At 46.2% G+C, this 12,998-nt stretch overlaps 2 protein-coding genes across 8 annotated transcripts in view; one reads left to right on the plus strand and one right to left on the minus strand.

The window, feature by feature from the left end:
* SLC24A1 (solute carrier family 24 member 1) overlaps window positions 1-2,851 on the minus strand; it is a 30,952-nt gene extending 28,101 nt beyond the window's left edge. The window contains exon 1 of the mRNA XM_032864683.1: window positions 2,778-2,851. The gene's annotated coding sequence lies outside the window, so the exon portion shown is untranslated. The remainder of the gene's footprint in view (window positions 1-2,777) is intronic.
* Window positions 2,852-11,133: 8,282 nt separating this feature from the next.
* INTS14 (integrator complex subunit 14) overlaps window positions 11,134-12,998 on the plus strand; it is a 28,767-nt gene continuing 26,902 nt past the window's right edge. For 3 of the 7 annotated variants that reach the window (XR_004383537.1, XM_032864676.1, XM_032864681.1), the window contains exon 1: window positions 11,134-11,200. Coding sequence is in view for 2 of the 7 variants with exons in the window: in XM_032864676.1 (XP_032720567.1) it covers window positions 11,190-11,200 (11 nt within the window). In the remaining 5 variants the exon portion in view is untranslated. Of the gene's footprint in view, window positions 11,201-11,535; window positions 11,626-12,998 lie in introns of those variants that run through there. The other 4 variants (XM_032864679.1, XM_032864678.1, XM_032864677.1 and 1 more) reach the window with 4 other exon arrangements.

Genomic DNA, 12,998 nt, shown 5'->3' on the forward strand with positions numbered 1-12,998 from the left:
GCCCACAGCCCAGGTTCTTGAGCTGGGTCTACCTAACCCTCTTTGGGATCCCTACAAGAGGTCTACCGGCACCCCTCAGGTCCAAGCCTGAGTTGCTGGGAGCTCAGTCATCCATAGTTCATGGCCCAGGCCACAGATCTCACCTTGTCTGTGGCAGGAGGAAGATACGGAGACATGATTTTAAGCTTTAGACAAAAACAGGCAGCAGTGGAAGGCAATGTTGGGAACTTTAAGGCTCTGCTTTTTTGTGTTTTGTTGTTTTTTTTTATGTTTTGGACCCATTTAAATCAATTCCACGGTATCACCCATAGAGGGCAAAGCTAATGTGATGATGCTTCCCAGACAGTGTGGTGTGGTGGGAAGAACATGGAGAATGGAGTCAAAGGCCTGGATTTCCAGCCCTACTGCTTTCCAGCTATGCCACTCTGGACAGGCTGAACCTCACTGCCTCATCAGTGAAATAGGCATGATAATTGATGTGCATGATAATAGATGTGTCAGGGAAACTGACATCAGGAGTCCAAGGAAGACTTGCTTTTCAGTATACCCTGATGTTCAGTGTAACTGTTTAACATTTTTACCCTGTGCCATCTCATGATACTTTAAATTTAATTTAATAGAAATAACAATAGTAACAATAATACCTGTCACAGGAATGTTAAGAGAGTAAAAACACATAAGGTCTATAAAAAGCATTGTACAGGGGTGCCTGGGTGGCTCAGTGGGTTGAACCTCTGCCTTCGGTTTGGGTCATGGTCTCAGGGTCCTGGGATTGAGCCCTGCGTCGGGCTCTCTGCTCAGTGGGGAGCCTGCTTCTTCCTCTCTCTCTGCCTGTCTCTCTGCCTCCTTGTGAGCTCTCTCCCTCTGTCAAATAAATAAATAAATAAAATCTTTGAAAAAGCATTTGTACAGAATTAAGTGCTACATAAGGGTTAATTTTATATAAAATTTTAATTTTGTAGTTTTATATAAAGGTTTAATTCTATATTCTTCAGGAGGGGAAGAAGAACATGAAGGGCTCTGAAAAAATCCTCAGTTTATAAAGTAAGTAAATATTTATTAAATCTCTAGCTAGTGTCTATAGATTATTATAAAACATTAACTAGAAGTGGTTGGTTTTGCATTTAAAGGTTTTGCATTAAAAGTGAGATGAGTAACTCAGAGAGTCTTAGGTCACTTAAGGTAGGAGGAATTACAGACACAGGTTAGCGCAACTCCCCATTTGAGACATGCAGAAGCTGAGATCCAGAGAGGAGCTGGGACTTGCTCAACATGACACAGCTCGTGAGTGGCGGTGCAGGTGAGCCTTCTAATGCCCCAATCTTTCCAGCAGGCCACACAAATTAGAGACACAAATGCATTTGTCTTTTAAAGGAAAAAAGGAACAAGCAAAAGGAGAAGTACAGAATAAGTACATTTCCTTCTCTGTCCTTGATCCTATAACCGTCTTCCCACCATTTCCCTGCAGCTGCCGTCCCTTGCCATGAATTCAACTCTGTAGCAAGCCTGCTTGACTCTCCTAAAGAAACTCTGGAGAAGGTCTTTCTTCCTGGTGTGCCAGTGTTGTCTAACAGAGCTGAGCCGACACCCCAGCTGACCCCTCCTTTCTAATCACATCATTTACCTTCAAACTTGGACATCTGAGTATCTTCTTAGTTCTGGAAATTTGTCAGAATCCAGGGTCTCAAAGAGTGAGTCTGAAGCTGGACAGCAGAAAACACCCCATTCTTCTGTCCCCAGCTCCCCTACGGAATTCTAATTCAAGGCAGGGTCGGGTGTGAAGGGCATCTCAGGGGAAGAATATCCAATCCCTGTTAATACCCGCCTCTAAGAGGCTTATCAGGGCATTGTACAAGCTCTGGGTCCCAGTGCCTCTGCCAGAGCCTGAGAGGGTGGGCCTTCCACGGGGAAACAGATGGGCTCTCCGCGGCCCCCTGCGGTCAACAGGCAAATGGGAAACTTCTCAAATTTGGCTCTGAGCTCTAGGAATGAGAGATGGTGCAGGGTTCCCATGCTTAGGGGGAGGGAAGATCTGGAAAGATTCAGAAGGCGCTCTGAGGGAACCAAGAGAAAGTGCTTGGGGCTTAAGAGATCAGAAGACCTCAGTTAACACCAGGCTCTGTTTGCTACTGTGTGATTCTAATTGTAATCTAACTGTACGTGTGGAGATAGTAATACCAGATCTTCCTCTTTGTAGGGTGGGCATGAGAATAAAAATTTAAAATGAGGGAATATCTGCTCAATTTCACGGTGAACCTAAAACTGCCCTAAGAAATAAAGTTTATTTTAAAACATGAGGGAATGTGGGGAAAATACTTTAAACTTTGAAGCATTTGGCACGTGAAAAATATTTTATTAGGCCTAAGGGAAATCCTCTGTGGAAAGAGCACTGATAGATCTCCTGAGAGCAAGAGGGGACATCCCAAGATACCCAAGGAATTATGCCTTCAGCTCAGGGCTGGATGTGTTGAAATGAAGGTGGGGGGAGGCAGTGGGAACTTATGACCCTTACCCACTGACCTGGAACCCACTTTAATCACCTAGCTCTGCCTGATCTTTATTAACTGCTCCTTCCTCCCCTCCCTATTTCCCCCAGGGATAGAGATCACATGCAGTTTTGATTGTCCTCCTCTGAAATAGCAGGTAATCCCTCACAGCTTCACCCCTTGCCCTGCTTTATCCAGAGTGGCCTATAAGGTAAGAAGGTGCCCAGGTCCCCCTGCTGAAGCACACAGGGGTACCCACCCCCTGCAGAAACACCGAGAAGGGGGGCTGACCTCTGTCAGTCACCACATCCTTGCCTTTAGGCTGCTGCAGGCAGAACCAGATCTAGTTACTTCCCGTCTCACCCAAGCTGTCTAACAGCCTCAACCTGGCCCAGAAAGATGGAAAGAAGAGGGGTGCCAGAGTGATTCAGTTGGTGAAGGATCTGATTCTTCATCTTGGGGTCATTAGTTCAAGACCCACATTTGGCTTAAAAAAAAAAAAAAAAAAGATAGAAAAAGGAACCAAATTCACAAGGTAGAATTATGAGAGATCTTTTTTTTTTTTCCTAGAATAATTCCTCTAATTTTTACAATGCTATTTGTGCCATATAGGAAATTCAGGGGAGAAGCAAATTCCTAGAAAAGGAATTCCTTTTCTCATATACTTATAACTGTTGCCGAGGAGTTCTTTCTAGTATCTAACCTAAATCTCCCCTGCTGGGGTTGAGCTTGGTTTCCCCTGTCTTGTTCTCAGGGATTGTGGCACACTTGAAATCCAAACTGTAGAGAGTTCTGCAGCTCAACCAAGAGTGGAAGTATGGCCCGGACTGGCAGGGTAGGCGCGGGCAAGTTATTTAACTTCTCGGTGGCTGTAAATCTCTCCTGTGCAATAAGGATAATGTTACACTATCTGCTTGGTAGGCTCGCTGTGAAGAGAAAGTAAATTAATATGTAAAACATACCTACAGGGTCTGGTACTGTTGTTGTTATTCCACTTGTGGAAACCATCGCCTGCTAGGGGCAGCAGGTCCCAGAGCAGTCCACTGTGACAACACTGTACCGTGTACTTACTAGTGTGGTCGCCTGACTCGTGTCTGCATCTCTTACTAGTCAGGGAGCTCCAAGAGGACAGGGACCTTGCCTGTATATTCATGACTGAATCCCCAGAGTCCGGAACAGTGTCTGACACCCAATAAATATATTTGTGGATGAAATGAAAAGGGACATCCCAGTGAGGAGATGCTCTGAGACAGGCTGCCTGAGCTACATACTGGGGTGGGAAGGTGGGAAGGAAATGCCCACTCACTGAGGTTCATGACCATTCAGAAACAAAGTGCTGGAGAAAGACCAGTACCACTGAGGGAAAGATGATCTGCTTTGTTCTACCACATCTCATTTTATAATCTCCCTCCAACAGGGTGGCATGACAGGTGGGAAAGTGTGGGCTCTGACCCTCACGGTAATATTGGTAATATCAGGTCTGAGGAAGGCAAGGTATAGAAGCTACGCAGGTCAGTAAGGAGGCCTTTCCCATTAGAACAGGAGAAAGAGGGAATGCGATTTTTTGCCCAATGGCAAAGGGTTTGTGGCTAAGGCTAGTTTATTTCTGGGCCCACATCTGGCGTTGAGGTTTGACCCTACAGCTGCAGAGTAGAAAGGAGATGAGATTTGGCAGGGGTTGCAAAATCAAATGCCTTCAGGGCCTGGGTGAATAAAATTAAATTAAATTAGCTCTACTCAAAGTCAGCAGAGAGTAATAAGGGCTGTGTCTAGACAGAGAAAGAATGACCCATCAGTAGTCATTCCAATGTTAAAACCATTTAAAAACATTAAAAGGTAGACAAAATGAGCTGAATTAGACCTACAGGTACTACTTTGCAACATCTAATAAAGTAACGAGCCCGACCAGGAGCAAGTCTCCTAAGGTCTCTCAGAGTCTGGTCCCTCATTTATACAACCAGAAAAGCAGAGCTTCTGTGTCGGGGAGATGGAAGAGGTACAGTGTGAGCCTGTGGGAAAGCACTTGGATCTGTCAGGCACGGACCTGTCACAGCCCAAGACCTTTTGCTGGTATTGTTTTCATTGTTCATGTTATATTGTTTATGGAATATTTTTTAAAAGATTTATTTATTTACACATTTATTTATTTTAGAGAGCCCCAGTGGGGCGAGAGCCAGAGGGACAGAAGCAGACTCCCCACTATGGGTGGAGTTCAAGGCCTTAGTTCTCACGCCCCTGAGATCATGACCTGAGCCAAAATCAAAAGTTGGAGGCTCGACCAACTGAGCCACCCAGGCACCCCAGAGGGTGTGACTACACCGCTGTCACTGGTGGGAATAAGCCAAGTAAGCCCCCACACATCCCACCACACTTCATCCCTCTAAGCCAGTGGCTGGAGCCATACCTGAGGCAGGGAGCGGCAGGGTCAGAGTCAGGGTTTGGCCTTCTTAGTCAGGTACCCACCCAGAGGGGCCTGGGGCCTACAGGAGAGGTCAAACAGGCCCTATCAGAGGCTTCAATGTGGCCAGACAGAAATCCCCACAGCACCAGTAAGATGAACAACTCCCCCCTAAGTAAAACTTGCCTCGTCGGTCTGATTTTACAAAGGAATACCAACTGAAGCAACAGTGAGATTTTTTTTTTTCTTATCAGTTGACAAAGGCTAAAAAATGTAATATCCAGTGCTGATGATAATACTGTGAGTTATCAATCTGGTACAGTAGCAAAAGAGACCTTGTTAAACTGGAAGTCAGGTCATGTCCCTCCTCTACTCCAAACTTTCCAGGGCTTTCCCCCCCTCAGTCAGAGGAAAAGCCCTCACCACATCTACAAGGCCTGTTCTGACGTTGCTTGTAAGAGCGAAAATTGAAATCTATCGTAATGTCAATGGACAGGCACTTGGGTGGCTCAGTGGGTAGAGCCTCCAACTCTTGATCTCAGCTCAGGTTTTGATCTCAGGGTCGTGCATTTAAGTTCTGCCTTGAACTAAAAAAAAAAAAAATGTCAATGGAAAACTTGTACATAAATGGTGTCCTAACTTTCCAATAATCAATTATATAGCAGTTCAAAGCAATGAAGATGATGCCCAAGGTACACTGATAGACTAGTAATAATAAAAACAAGATATAAAGAAGAAACCACCAAGGTTTTTATACACCTTGCAGCCTCCTATTCTTCTAATACTGAATTTAGTGTCAACCTCATCCCAGGTCTCACTTCCATTCCAAAGGGGAAAGTGTTCATCCTCTCCAACCCTCTACTTCCAACTCAGGCTTGGTCTTTGGCCCAGGCTTCAAGTGTGGGCCTCTCTTGGAGGGAAGGCTTGGGGAGGATAAAGGGTGGAGTCCCACTTCGACTTACCAAATCCTTATTTAGGCCACCGCATTATTTATAAACACACACACACACACACACACACACACACACACACACACACACACATGCTCCCATGCACTCTAGCTTTGAATAGAGCCCTTTGGGGAGGGGGAGACTTAAAGGCAGTTTGTGGTGTGGGGAAATAAGAGTTGAAAGAAAGATGAGGAATTGTGATTCTCCCATTCGCTGCCCTTCCCCTCTTCTAACCCCCTAGTCCCCACCACACACACATCCAGTTTGGAAGGAGCCTCCTTCCAACCTACAGACTCTTGATTTTGGAGCAGGTCATGATCTCAAGCTTTTGAGATCAAGCTGAGTGCAGCTCTGCACTCAGCGGGAAGTCTGCCTGAGATTCTGTCTCTCCCTCTGCTCCTCCCCCTACAAATGTGGTCTCTCTAAAATAATTTTTAAAAAAATGAAAGAATGGAAGGAAGGAAGGAAGGAAGGAAACTAGTTTTGTTTGCTTTATCGGCCTTTTCATTGGAAGATGCTACCAAAGTTTTAAGAGGGTGAGGGGTGAGCCTGGGAAGATAGATGCAGGCCCAGATCATGAGGCACCTTTAAAAATTTAGTTTGTCAGGGCGCCTGGGTGGCTCAGTGGGTTAAAGCCTCTGCCTTCGGCTCAGGTCATGATCCCAGGGTTCTGGGATCGAGCCCCACATCGGGCTCTCTGCTCAGCGGGGAGCCTGCTTCCTCCTCTCTCTTTCTCTGCCTGCCTCTCTGCCTACTTGTGATCTCTGTCTGTCAAATAAATAACTAAATAAAATCTTTTAAAAAAAATAAAAAAATAAAAAAAAAATTTAGTTTGTAATGCTTTTCAAAGAAGAGGGTGTCCTAAAGAAGTTCCGTTCTACTTTCTTAGACAAATGTAATATCAAATTATCTCTCTTTCCCCCTTTGAGTTTGTTGTTTTGTTTTTGTTTTTCAAATAGTCTCTTACTTCCTTCTTACCTTCTTTACACAAATGCATACCCAATGTTACATACCAGACCCTTGGGAACCAGTGGTGGGTAAGCCTCACCCTTATTTAGAGTGGAGATGAACTGGTATTGTGTAAAATCCCTACTTTGTTCAGTGAGTTTTTCTATTATTTTAGCATAGAGAGAAGCTTTGTGGTTTTCTCAAATGTTGTGGAAAGATTGAGGAGGATTGAGAGCAATTAAAAGAGGGGGGATGACAGTTTCTTCATCAAAGGCACACAAGGGAAAAAAGACATGGAGGGAGAACCTACAGATGACAAGAGACTTCAGAGACTGCATGTCTGGATCTTATTTGGTTCCTGACTCAAACAACCAAAGTAAAAAAAGTGAAATTTAGGGGCACCTGGGTGGCTCAGGGAGTTAAGTGTCCAAATCTTGGTTTCAGCTAGGGTCAAGATCTCAGGGATCCAGCCTCACTGCGGGCTCCACATTCCACACAGAGTCTGCTTGAGATCCTCTCCCTCTCCCTCTGTTCTGCCCCCTCCTCACTCATGCTCACATTCTCTCTTTCTTTCTCTGAAAAAAAAAAAAAAGAATAAATTTTTAAAAATTTTTTTAGTTTAGGGGCACCTTGGTGGCTCAATGTGTTAAGTCACTGCCTTTGGCTCGGGTCATGATCTCAGGGTCCTGGGATCGAGCCCCATATTGGGCTCTTTGCTCAGGGGGGAGCCTGCTTCTCTCTCTCTCTCTCTGCCTGCCTCTCTGCCTACCTGTGATCTTTCTCTGTCAAATAAAGAAATGAAATCTTAAAAAAAATTTTTTTTAAAATTTTTAGTTTAAAAATTAAGAAAAAATTTTTAAGTAAAATTTATATTTTTGAGATACCTGGGTATTTGAGAACTGGTATTTGATGATATTAGGGACTTATTTTTAATTATTTTTAAGTTGATAATGGTATTATAATTATTGTGTTTTTTTTGTTTTAATTTTTTTAAGTCCCCCACTGTCATGAGAATGCAAAGACAAACTCCACAGACTGGGAGAAAATACTTGCAAAATACACAAAATACATAATCGATAAATGAATGTTATCCAAAATACACAAACAACACTTAAAATGCAACAGTAAAAAAAGAAAAATCTGGTTTTAAAAAGTGCAAAAGACCTGAACAGTAGAGACCCTTCACCAAAGAAGATATATGGATGGAAAGTAAGCACATGAAAATATGTTCAACATCTTATGTCATTAGGGAATTGCAAATTAAAACAACAGTGAGGGGGTGCCTGGGTGGCTAAGTGAGTTAAGCCTCTGCCTTCAGCTCCGGTCACGATCTCAGGGTCCTGGGATCGAGCTCCACTTCAGGCTCTCTGCTCAGCGGGGAGCCTGCTTCCTCCTCTCTCTGCTTGTATCTCTGCCTGTGATCTCTCTCTCTGTCAAATAAATAAAATTAAAAAAATAAATAAATAAAACAACTGTGAGAAGCCACTACCCACCTATTAGAAGAGCCAAAATCAAGAACACTGACAACACCAGTGCCGCTGGGGAGCAGCAGGAGCTCTCATTTATTGCTGCTGGGAATGCAAAATGGTACGATCACTTCAAAAGACAACTTTTTCACAAAAGTCTAGTTTCTCACAGAACTAAAAAGCTCTCGCTATATGACCCAGCAATCTCTTTCCTTGGTATTTATTCAAATGAATTGAACACCTATGTCCACACCAAACTATCACAATGGTGTTTATAGCAGCCTTATTCATAATTGTCAAAACTTGGAAGGAACCAATATGTCCTTCAGCAAATGGTGGTACCTCCAGACAGTGGAATATTTATTATTCAGCACTAAAAAGAAATGAGCCATTAGGCCATTAAGCCTTAAACAAACATGACAAAAGCTTCAGTGAGTATTACTAAGCAAAAGAAGCCAATCTGGAAAGGCTATATACATTCAGGGAAAAGCAAAACTATGGAGACAACAAAAAGATTAGTGGTCACTGGGAGTCAGTGGGGATAAAAGGGCAGAACACAGAGGATTTTTAGAGCAGTGAAAGTATGCTGAATGATACGACAAGGGTGGCTCTCTGAATCCCCCTCTGAGCCCCAGTACCTAGCACCTATGAGTGGCCTAGAATTTCTGTCACTAACCTTTGCTTTGCCAGACCAGAGACCAAACCACTCTGCCTTTCAAAAGCCTCTGTTGACAGTGGTCCACTGTTTCAAAGCAAAAATAAATAAATAAATAAATAAATAAATAAATAAATGATGACAGATTATGCAAAGGAAGTTATTTATTGATTCTCTTTAATGTGTGTGTGGAAACGTGCAAATGAAGGTCTCTGGAGTGAGAAAAAGAAATTCTTTAGCCAGCTATGCTATGCCTTGAAAAACAGCTCCTGAAGAACTTCTAACTCTTTGTGCTAGTGTTCTCTGATTTTATATTCACTGGACAACCTTCCGATTTTTCATGGGATTCTACTAAGACTTTACAAATAAAAACAAAAGACTTAACAGTTGCCTTAAGTGACGCAGTCCCCTTGGCAGTTACATTTTACTGTTCCCTTTTAGTAAATCGCTCTTTTGCTTCCCTAATCTCCTGAAACCTATATTCAGAACAAGGTTACCAAAATTTGATCACCCATCAGCAAACTCATAAACTTAAGCTTCAGAACTGGGGAAGGGAGGGCGCCAGTGGCTCAGTTTGTTGGGCGACTGCCTTCGGATCAGGTCGTGATCCCAGAGTCCTGGGGTCAAGTCCCACATCGGGCTCCCAGCTCCATGGGGAGTCTGCTTCTCCCTCTGACCATTTCCCCTCTCGTGCTCTCTCTCTCTCTAATAAATAAGTAAAATCTTGAAAGAAAGAAAGAGAGAGAGAGAGAGAGAGAGAAAGAAAGGAAGGAAGGAAGGAAGAAAGAAAGAAAGAGAGAGAGAAAGAAAGAAAGAAAGAAAGGAAGAAAGAGAGAGAGAAAGAAAACAGAACTGGGGAAAGTAAGGAATCAGTCCACGGAGCTAAGCTGGAACTACCAGGAGAACTGCAACACTCTGGCTGAGTCAACACCACTTTAGGGGTAACCAGACAAGTCCCTTGTCCACACATTCTTGGCCACATCCCTCCCAGGAGGGAAAGAGTTAGAAACTGTGACCAAGTAATCAGGATGCAGCCTTACTTACCTAGATCCCATTATGTTCAAGCATAATAAGGTTTTGAGACAGCGAGGTTAACCAAGTTGGGGAAAGGAGTTCTGAAGCAAAAAGGACAATCTGTAGCTCCCCGGGCCCTGATGCTGGCAGAGATAGTCTCAGGGACTAACTCTCTTCCTTGGCCACCTTGGACATCAGGAGGAGTCGGGGAAAGAACTACAAACAACTAGAACCTTCACTCTCCCATAGAACAAGCTGTGAAAAGTCAGACAGATTGGGATGTTCAGTTCAAAGCATCCTCCCTCCTTGCTTCACCCCCAGGAGGACCTCACCCCATCCCACCAACTAAAGGGAAAAGAGACAGAGGCCTTCTTCTGTTCTCACTTGTAATCTGTGTGGTACAACATGATTCTTTGAACTACAACTACCCAGGCCTGCTTCTCCCTGACATTTCGTGGCTCCCTACGTGGTTAGAAAGTTACTTCTTGCCCCCCTCAAAGACCAGAACCGGGCTGGGGCTGCTGTGGGGCACCGAGTGGCCAGAGGTGAGGCGGGGGGGGGGGGGGGGGGGGGGGGGGGGGCGGGGGGGCCCCCCAAGCGGCGGGGGGAGGGTGGGGCCCGTCCCTCAGGGAAGGGGGGGGGGGGGGGAAAGAAAGTGAGCCTCGTGCTGAGGAGACCCAGAGGGAAAGTCTTAACTTGTCCATTGGCTCAGGTCAGCTAAGAAAAATATATGGTGTGCTTAGCAGGAGCCCTCCTCAGGCAGGACCTGTAGTTAAAGAAGAGTTTGAAGAAGATTCTGTCACCTGGTTCAGAGGACGTGAGTGAGGGGGCTCAAGAGTGTGGGCAAAGAGGTGCACGCGTCAGCAAGTGTGAGGCAGGTGCATCAACAGGCCCAGGTGAGTGAGGAGGCGGCAGTGTGAAGGGTCCGGAAAGGTATCTCTTCAGAGAGGAGGAAGTGGACAGGGGGCCAGAAGGAAAGAGAGAAGAGCCCGAGAAGGGAGACGGAGGGAGAAAGAGAAGGAAGGGGAGACAGGGCCCGGGCTCCCCAAGGTTGGGGATATTGGGGAGAGAGGTCTTGGCGGCGCTGTGGAGGGACGCCGAGGAGGGCGCGCCCCCTAGCGGCCCCGCCGCGCCAGAGCCCTGCCGCTCAGGCCTTAAAGCCCCGCCCCAGCCCCGTGCGCAGACTGGCGCCGGCTTCCTTTTCGTCGCGCGGCCTCTTCGTTCCGGCAGCGGTGCGCGGGCGGAAAGTTTACGCGGACGGACTGGCCGGCGATGGGCGCGGGGTGAGTCGGAGAGCCCGGGGGCCTCGGGCTGTGCTTCGCGGCTTGTGGAGCTGCAGGAGAAGGGGTCAGGGGTCGGGAACGACGCGGAGCCGGCCCCCGGCCTTCCCGCTGCCCCGCGCGGTCTGTGCGGCGCCAGTTCCGGGCCTTGCTCCCGGCCTCCCCTCGCTCGGTAGCTCGGGGTCGCGGGCCCCGCGTAAACACCGCGATTCGGGCCCCTTGCTCAGGCTCTTTTCGTTCCCCCTGCCCATAAGACTTCACATCTCAGTTTGGGGGTTGGACTGATTTTGAGGTAAAAAATCCACTCCCCGACTGCGATTCAAATGCTGTATTCCCAGGCTGGCGGTTCCGAGATGAAGTTGTATCCGAGAACTCGGGAGGCGCTCCTCAGGGCAAGGGAAGTCAGGCTGGCAGAAACCTGAGGGTAGGTAAGGACGCTAACATGAATGTCCGGACCCCTAGAAGCCCGAGAAATTCGAGTGGAATCACGCTCGGAGAGCGAAACAGCTGAGAATCGATTCATTTGCAATCAATTGCCAGCTGCAGGGAAGTTGTAAACGTGTTTAGGTGATTTGGTATTAAGGCCAAGTCAGGTGGCTGGGGTCTGTTCTCAGGCATAGACTGTTGAGAAAGATGGCTTGTAGTTGTCTTAGCGTTGTTTGTAAACTACTTTAAATAGTACTTCTGGGAAAGGGGGAGAATTAACCCAAGTGAGAAATACTTCATGTTCTCAAAAAGTTGCTGGACTGTGGTGGGCGCGAATTTTTTTTTTGTTTTTTAAATCCGGCCTAGAGTGCCGGAGTGAATCATCCTTCGAGAACATGCAAGTCCCTCCTTTAATTCTGTGCTTACAACTTAAGTAATGGTTTCCCTTGATTTTTCCACTGTTAAGAATGTGGATGGCCGTCAATACCTCAGTAAGGAGAAAAAGCCAGCTCTAGAGGTGTTTGCAGAGAAGGCAAGACTGCCGGCTATGGGCACCCTTTCGGTGTTAACAGCGCATTTCAGGGGCCAGAAATGTTTTTTTATACCTGATCTAAATCTGTATATATGCTTTCCCAGTCTCCTTGAAGAGTTGAAGTACTTCCCATGATATCCCCAACTTTTTTTTTTTTTAAGAGCGAGGGGGAGAGAGCCAGTAAGTACAGTGGAAAGGGACAGAGCAAGAGGGCGAGAACTCAGGAAGCACTCATCAGGGCAAGGGAAGTCAGGCTGCCAGAAACCTAAGGGTTGGTAAGGACCCTAACATGAATGGGTGGGCCCCTAGAAATTTGAATGGAATCCCACTCAGTGAAACTGCTGGGAATGGTACAGAGGCTTCACACACAGCATAGAGCCTCCTGCAGGGCTCAGTCTCACAACCCTGAGATCATGACCTGAAGCAAAATCAGTAGTCCCCTGCCCAACCAATTGAGCCACACAGGTATGCCCCCCCCATCTTTTTGTTCCTCCTCTCTGAACATTTGTTTATTTGAGAGCATGCACATGTGCGCAGGCCTGCATATGGGGGGCAATGGGCAGAGGGAGAGGAAGAGATAGTCTTAAGCAGACTCTCTACTGAATGTGGAGCCCAATGTGGGGCTTGATCTCACGACCCCATATCATAAACTGAGCCAAAACCAAGAGTCTGAGGCTTAACCACCTGCACCACCCAGGTGTCCCTTCCCAACTTTCAATGATGAACAGGGGTCTGCATGGAAATGGGACTACCATGTGAGCTGGATAAGCTCTATATGTGGGCAGAGACACAGGAGTCGCTAGTATTTGCTTGAATGAGGAGGAGAGAAGGAAATGTGTTTCT

Source organism: Lontra canadensis, unplaced genomic scaffold (genome assembly GCF_010015895.1).
Source record: "Lontra canadensis isolate GAN:19392208 unplaced genomic scaffold, GSC_riverotter_1.0 scaffold28, whole genome shotgun sequence".
NCBI lineage: Eukaryota > Metazoa > Chordata > Mammalia > Carnivora > Mustelidae > Lontra > Lontra canadensis.